This window comes from Apteryx rowi, unplaced genomic scaffold (genome assembly GCF_003343035.1).
Source record: "Apteryx rowi isolate R43461 unplaced genomic scaffold, aptRow1 scaffold_2, whole genome shotgun sequence".
In the NCBI taxonomy this organism is placed as follows: Eukaryota; Metazoa; Chordata; class Aves; order Apterygiformes; family Apterygidae; genus Apteryx; species Apteryx rowi.
Genome location: NW_020448307.1, coordinates 858,777 through 866,814, shown reverse-complemented (window position 1 = coordinate 866,814; position 8,038 = coordinate 858,777). Strand labels below are relative to the sequence as shown.

The window sequence follows — 8,038 nt, the reverse complement described above, 5'->3', positions numbered from 1 at the left end:
CCCCTGCAGACGGGACCCCCCGGCCACGGCCGGGGCGGCCGCTCCCCCTCCCGGACCCGGACCCGGACCCGGTGCCGCTGTCGGTGCCGGACCCGCCCCGCGCCCCGGCGGGGGAGCGGCCGCGGCTCGTTACCTTGCGGAGGTAGCTGGCCACCACCTGCTCGAAGGGGTAGCGGTACACGCGGTGCACCTCCACCGTCACCCCCATGCCGGGACGGGACCGGGACCCACCCGACCCGACCCGACCCGACACGGCCGCACCCAGCGGCCCCGGCGGCAGCCCGCCACCGCCGCCCCTTCCTGCCCGCGCCCCGCGGCGCCGGCACCGCCCCCGGCTACTGCACCGCCCCCGGCTACGGCACCGCCCCTTGGTACCGCCCCCGGCACCGCCCCTTTTCCCGCCCCTCGGCTCCGCCCCCTCCCAGGTACCGCCCCCTCTGGCCCCGCCCCGCCCCCGGCGCTTTTCCAATTCCTCCGCAAACCGGGGTCGCGTTATGGGCCGAGCCGGGTCAGCGCGTTACCGCAACGGGCCGAAACCCCCCGCGAGCGGAACCGCGCCGATCCGCAGAGCGGCGTCCAACGTGTCGCCGGCAGCCGGGCCCATCCCGCGCTCCTGGTCCTCGTTCCCWGCGGAGGCTGCACCCGAGGGGCAGGAGCTCGCGCGGCCCCGCAGCCGGCTCGCGGGAAGGGCYGCAGGGAACGGGAACAGGAATGGGAACAGCCAACACTGCCCCGGGGAGTCACGGTGGCACAGGAGCAAAGGAGTTAGTGACGAACAATAAACACTGACTTTATAATGTATTTGYGTCTAGTTTTATTGTAAACATTAAACTTTCAGGCAACAATCTTGCCCGGTTGCTTTTTGTTTCTCTTAAGCTGGCAAACTTTTAAACAAGCACAACAAACGGAGACGAAGACGGGTCGCGCCGGGGGAAGAGCTCTGCCTGACAGCGACTTCTGATCTGTGAGGTCTCGTCCGCCCTCACTCCAAACCCGAAGGGCCGCGTTTATTCACAGTGCAGTATCCTGATGCGATAGATTAAGGAAATCAAATATCTGCAATAGCTCTATGCACTTTTTTGAAAAATAAATCTTCAGCGCCCACTGAAGGATTTCAGAAGGAAACATATGGAAGTCTAAGAGCTAAAATGGCATTATTTCTAATCATTTAAGTGTTTCTGAGAAATCTTATAACCTACAATAGCAAAGTGGAAACTTGGCCATAAATTACCCTGCCTAGGCTTGCAACCTCAGCATGAGGAACATGTAAGCAGTCTCTTAACTCATCAGAGTCTCAGAGGTAATATGCAAATTAAGGCTGCATTAGCATCATCCATGAATATAAAATGTAATAAGTTAAGGCTTTGGGAAAACATACAATTTCCCCTGCTCGCCTCCACCTTTGGAAGCCCCTGTGCTCGGTACCACCGGTGGCAGCTTGCTAAGTATTCAGCATCATTGCTTTATCAAGCTAATCAGAGTTTACATTTTGCAAATTACAACATGGGATTAATATTGAGCAACAGAAGTCCTGCTCCCCGCCAGCCTGAGCCTGAAAAGTGCTGAGCATTGCAGAGGGCAATAATAAGGCTAAAAACTTTTATTAACTTCTATTTATTATAATTAACTGTTGTAAAATTTTCTTTTCATAGCTCCTGATTTTGGAAAAGTCTTCAGTTTCCTTACCCAAATCAGACCCCCAAAGAGCCATTGTGTCTGTTACAGCAGATGCAAAAATGGGCAAAATCTTCAGGAAATGCCACTATAGGGCAAGTATAGAGTTAATTACAGAACCTGGTGTAATTTTAAGGTGTTCAGCAAGTTAAGACCCAGCGGAGGCATTTGCTCTGGTTCTCCGCTGTTGCCGTACAAACACCCTTCACACCCTGGCGCGTCGCTGACCTGCCCAGACTGCACCCACCTCTGCTGCCCGTTGCTGTTCGCTGCGGGAGCCCCTGGCGCCTCAGGACCTCGCGCACCGAGCGTCTCGCCGAGGCGCAGTCCCAGCCCCGGGAAATCTAGACCGAGTCCCAGCGACATTTACGCAAGTGCTCGGCTTTTGCATGCAGGCAGTTCCCTTTAGCTTCAGGGGAAGTGTCCCCTGCGCAGGGCTGAACACGGCATGTGCTTGCAAAGTGGGGTCGGCGCTAGCTAGGAAATCAAAGTGATGTAGGCAGCAAACTAAAGGGACAGTTAGCAGCAGAGGTGCGGTGCTCACGTCTGCGCTGAGACGAGAGCGTGCCCTGCCCGTCTTCTGAAAGCTTGCCGCTATAACTAGGCTGCCTGAAGACTAAATAATTCAGTTTTCAGCAAAATATTGATGCGGTACTTGTAGCTTGCCGAAGGGCGGGTGGTTCTGATTACGCAGCACAGATCCGGCAGGGCTGCAGGCCGCTTTTGTTGCAAGCAGGACACCGGAGAGCCCTGTAGGACTCTTTAAATCTGTTCGCCAGCATTGAAAACTTGCTTCCATGGCACAGCGAGCAAGGAGCAGAGCCTGATCCTTTACACTGGGAACAGCTGCGTTCAGCATCTCCTTTCTGAAACAGATCACGCAAAAATCAGTTATTCGATGTCAGACATCAAAGTCAGTAAAGCACCTGGAGGAGGGAAATTCTGTCCTCTGGTCTTTAAGSTAATTGTCGCTCCTGACATACTCCTCTGCCAACAACACCCTGCGCTCYACAGCAAAATCTTCCAGGAAAAGGCTCCCACGTGCCTGGGCACGGCTTGTGGATGCCTCTACAAAATGACAYGAGTTAACGTGGCTGGGATTGTAACACCAACCGCTAAGATTCAGCCTTTCTTCTCCTGCCAGGGTCTGTGCAGCTGCRCTCGCGTTCCCGTCCTGTCCGCTCAGCTCTGCAGCTCCGTGCCTGAGCTGTGCCTGACGCCTCCTCTGCCGCACCGACCCCAGCTCGCGCACGCGCACACGCACACGCACGCGCACGCACACACGCACGCGCACGCGCGGCTCCTTTCCAGCCACCCCTTGTGCCTGCGGCTCCCTCCCCGGGTGCCGGGCGTCCTCTGCCAAATCCCGTCTTGAAATTCACGGCTTCCATAGAGCCCGGAAATGATTAGATGTCCTGCATCAGGAAAATGCATCACTGCCTAGGTTCATTCTTTTGATGTCAGATTCAGTGGTTTGCATCATTCCTGTAYGGTGGCTCTGCTTTGCGTAGCATTATAGAACTAGGTCGAAATTATGTTACGTAGAGTTGGTGCCAGATATGCTTCATATTGATACTTATTAATTTGATAGTCCCAATTAACTGATTTACCTCAGAGGAATAACAATCCTGTGGTTTGGTTGTCCTTAAATTAATGTTTATAGTACTGGTCTATATAAAGTCCAAAATTATTCTTAAAAAAAATCTTGATCTTGGGACCTTCAGATTTTACATTTTATTCCCAAACAGATATACTTTGTTGAACTCTTATAAGGTTAACGAATTACTCTAAAACGATGCCGTACAGGAGCTGTTGTCCTTCTCCAAAGTGTGCTCTTCCAGTGGGGGCAATTGGATGAAGGCAATGAATTACCTTATGGAAATCCTTCTCTACATATATTCTCCCAGCAGCTAGCAGTGATTTTTGATGGCTCAGATAGGTGCCTGCCAGTACATGGGATGAATCTGGGTTTTTATGATGAAATCCTGCTTCTGAAAATCAAGTTTATATCAAAACTTACACAAAACAAAGGCCAAAATCTCTATTCAGTTTTCCAGGGTTGTTTTCAGTTTTCATGGTGTCTTTACACAAGTGAACCATAAGCAAGATTTGCGTTTGCAGAACATCTAAGATAACATTAAGCACAGGAAGGCACTTTCAGTTTTGCAAAACAGCAAYGCTCCATAGTTGCCTTATACAGCAAAATTTTGTTCTGTGGGATCAAGTTATGGTCAGACTAATTGGGATTCTGACCAAGAAAGACTAATCCGTGAGAAAACAAATGGAAGACTTAATCTTATTTCAGATTATACTAAAGTTTAAGCCTCGGGCAGTCTCAACCACACAGCAGCTGTGTTTAGCCCGGTCAGGCTGGAGCGACTCTCAGGCCTGCTCTCCTGCTCCACCGGGAGACAGGGCTGAAGGAAAGACCTAAGCCGAAATACATAAACAGTGTAAAAACCTCTACAGGGGAAAAGCCTGTAAGGGGAAAAAAGAACTGGGGGACAGGAGCATGCAGAAACGGAACAGTCGTCCCCGGTGTGCAGACAGCACACTGCGAGGTTGATTAATTACCTCCCAAGCTGGAAGAGGAGCAAAACTGATGCTTTATTCCAACTTTAGTGGAAGTGTCAGATACAGACATAGATGGGGCTTGGTGGGAAAGCTCAGCAATCTGACCAGGCCTGTAAGACCCAAAAGCCTTGGGGAGAAAACGCTGGGTTCCATTTTCTCTTACCTGCACGTACTGGCTGCAGGAAACCTTTTTTTCCACATCTTTTCTGTGTCCATCACTAAATCTTTCTTTCCTTTCCCGGTATTTGAAGGCCCAATCATTTATTCCCTCAGTCTGGATGATTCTTCTCACGAGCTCTTTCTGGTCCATTGGTGCCCGGATGATTTTCAGGTTATTAGTGTAGATGATGATCTTGCCAAAATCTAGAATTGGGGAAGTCTGTAGAAGGGTCTTATGAGTATCTCGCCCGCATAAAAACACTCTGCAAACTCTGCCGATCCCTGGACTTCCCRAGGAATACGCACTCTGCTTGGTCACCTGCTGGGCTGGCTCTGCAGCAAGCCAACGGGCCACAGGAGGTCAGAGCCCGAGCAGGGTGCTGGTGGGAAGGTGGCCGTATGGGCCATGAAGTCAGACGTAGACTTTGGATCAAATCTTATAAGTCTCGCTTGAATATCATGTTCGGGATGGGGAAAACTTTCTGGGATGTAAATTCTCACTTCAGCCCCATATTCAAGGAAAAAAAAAAATCCCCAATTCTAAGAACAGGGGAGCAATCTCTGCACTGCAAATTGACCTACATTTCTTTGAAGGTTGAGTAGTTTGTGTAACAATTTTTTTTCCATGGTTTTGCCCAGAAATAGGAACTCCAAATAATGGTGACATATTCTGTAGCATTTGAGGGTTTTTTTCAGATTTAAAAGAGTGTGAGAAAACAGTTTGGGTTATTCATCCACATGAAGAGGAATATTCAGAGGTTCATGCGGGAATAACTCAGGTCCTCATCAGCATGCTCTCTCATAAGAAATGAAAGTTCTAGTATCGAGGTCTGTTCATGAACTACCTTGCACACTAGCTCCACTGTTTGCTTATACAGCCCTTGCCCTGTCCGCCTCACTCATCGTCACACTTTCTTATCAAAAGGTGGGCGAAAGAAAGGAGGATAAGCATGATCTCATCATTAAAAAGCAAGGCTGGCCAAGAAGCATCCTTGGACCTCCAGGCCCACTGAGCACCCGCAGCTTCAGCTGATGTTGTAATTCATGCTACCGTATGAGCTGGCATCCATGTAGCTGTTGTGCAGACGAGACCTTTCCATTACTTTCAGAAAATTTTTTCCTTATCCACAAGCAGGAAAACCTCTTTTCCTTGCAATTTAATGCTTGCAAAGTGGTCAGATTAAAAAAAAAACAAAAAAACCACACATTATTAAATCAAAATTCTATTCCTAACAGTGAGGAGCCAGTCTAAAACAGCCAAGGAGACACCCGAATTTGCATTATTTTCTAATGTTTTTAAAACTAATCTTGGTCTGGTCAATCACCTTTTTGAAAGCAGCATTTTGCTTACCTGTCCTTTTTCCCCTTATCTCTGAACCAAGTATCATGTGGCAGCTCCCATAGCCTATTGCTTTACACACTGTTCATATTTCGCTCTGTGCAAGTATCTGTGTCAAAAAGCAATGCAATAGGAGAGGCTCTATTCTAAGAAAATACCATGCCAGGCTTGCATCAGCCGATGTAAATCGGCTGATGGCTCCCCTGGCGTTTTGGCATCCGCTTCTCTGCATGGGCAGAAGCAGGGGGGAAGAAAGCAGGTGAGCAGAAATCCTCCCCATTTCCAGAAGGCTTTTTTAAAAGCCTCATGTTTGTTGTGCAGACATGGTGCTTCCAAATGCCAAGAGGATGTTGATACAAAACAGAACTGGTATTGGATAGGGTGATTACTCAAAGTGGTTATGGTTAGGGAAACAAGGGAATAGAGATGAGCATTTCCCAAGAACACAGAACAAGTTAATGGTGTAGACAAGAGCGCCTGAGTGTTCTGTCTTTTGGCAAATATTCATTGTGGTTTGGTATTTTCAATTAAACTAGATGTCTATTGCATCAACTAAATACACTTCAGCTATCAGCAATTTGGGATTCCTACATGTAACTCTGATTAGCACCAAGAACTAATAGACTTTTAAGGTGGAAGTGAAGTATTCAACAAAAGGCATAAAAAGTATTTTATACTTTTTAAAGAGCTTCTTCAGTCTCTTTAGCTGCGGGAGTGCCAAAGTAACGGTCCAAGAGGCATTCCTCATTTATTCAAAGACGAGAACAGGTAACACTACAACTTTTTACTGCAGCTGTTGATGCACTTGAGTAAACTCAAATTTCTCTCTAGGGATATATTCAATTCTTGGTCCTTCTGCTAGCAACGGGGGCAAAGAAACCAGTCACTGTAGGACTGGGATGATGTGTGTTATTGTTGGACAACGGACGGCCTCGTTCCTTGATAATACTGCTCATTGCTACTAATCTGAACCGGCTTTGAATGAGCCGTCTACCAGAGAAAGGCTTTATCTATAGATCAATTCACCAAGCTAGCTAGCTTACACGGTCTTCCTTTTTATCTTTTTTCCTGAGCAGACTCACCTTGAATTTTACAAATCTGCTGATTGCGTCAATATAACGCACACCATTTAGAGCCTGTGTACTTATAAGTGTAATGTGGCTATGTTATTAACAGTGCTCATATGTCATCATTATTATATGAGTTATTGTTTAGTTGGTACATGTAGACTGGAGAAAATCAAATAGCTGTATGATACATATCTAATTTGGCAAGATAAGAATCTGAACGTAATCCCTGTATATTAATCAGCTGAACATATATTACGCATATATGCGCTTTTTGTTGTAGCTAAAGAGGCACTAATAAAGCAGTGGCGTTAATTATTTGCCCAGTGAAACTAAGCTGGGAATTTCAAAGCACTGAAGGGTACCTCCGGCTTTCTGCAGGATGTAGATGTCTCACTCTGAGGGTCACTGGTATGCTGCCAGGCACACTGGCCTTTTCGCCAGCTCAAGTCATGCAACTTTAACATCAAAGCTAGGTAATCTCCACCTTACATTCGACCATTAGAAATCGTAATACAGCTATATGAATAAATATTGATATACATGGAATTGCTATATATTATTCTGTAAAATGCAGACTTGCAGAGCTGACCCAGCAAGGAGAGAAAGTGAAGCACAGATAACAGATGCTGCTCATTCGCTGACCGCCCTTTTGCAAAACACGCAGCTCCTGCAATTTGCAGAGTAAGCAGAACGCAGAATTTGTGGCATAAAGGCTGAAGATTTACAGACACATTTTTAAAAGACTGGATTGGCAGAACTGAGTTACATCTGAACAAAGTCCCAGTCTGAGATTCCAGCTCCCATATTATGGTAAATATGGTCTAGTTTGAAGCTGGTTTGCAAAGAGTTTGAAGAACTTAGGCTGGACGTTACTTACCCTGCAATGACTTTCGCTTGATTGGTAGTCAGTGAAGAGAGGAGAGTTACTCGTGAGATTGTATTTCTTATCCTCTTTGAATATACTGATCCTCTGGGCAGTCAGCTTGGCTGGTGAATAAAACCTGTGTTCTGGTGTTTCCCCAGCCCCGCAGAAGTGGTCCTGCGGCTCAAAGCTGTGGCGGATGAGCCGCCGAGAGCGTTCTTTCGCGGGGGGCTCAAGTTCCTGGCCATCTTCATAGACTTGCTTTAGCACTCGACCACTGTAGGCTGAGGATATTTTGAACCTCACTTTGCGGGGTCTTCCCTCAAGCCTTTGATTGGGTTTCTTCTGATGCTCATCCAT

At 47.6% G+C, this 8,038-nt stretch overlaps 2 protein-coding genes across 3 annotated transcripts in view; both read right to left on the bottom strand.

Moving 5' to 3' along the window:
- The window catches only part of PRELID2 (PRELI domain containing 2), a 26,590-nt gene extending 26,326 nt beyond the window's left edge, over window positions 1-264 (bottom strand). Inside the window, exon 1 of one of the 2 annotated variants that reach the window (XM_026063390.1) lies at window positions 134-264. In XM_026063390.1, the coding sequence (XP_025919175.1) occupies window positions 134-208 (75 nt within the window). In that variant the 5' untranslated portion in view covers window positions 209-264. The remainder of the gene's footprint in view (window positions 1-133) is intronic. The other variant, XM_026063391.1, reaches the window with a different exon arrangement.
- Window positions 265-2,360: 2,096 nt separating this feature from the next.
- Window positions 2,361-8,038, bottom strand: GRXCR2 (glutaredoxin and cysteine rich domain containing 2). Its single transcript, XM_026063527.1, has 3 exons — window positions 7,694-8,038; window positions 4,412-4,627; window positions 2,361-2,540 (listed from the first exon to the last, which is right to left on the bottom strand). The coding sequence occupies exons 1-3, from the start codon at window positions 8,036-8,038 to the stop codon at window positions 2,361-2,363; spliced, it is 741 nt and encodes a 246-aa protein (XP_025919312.1).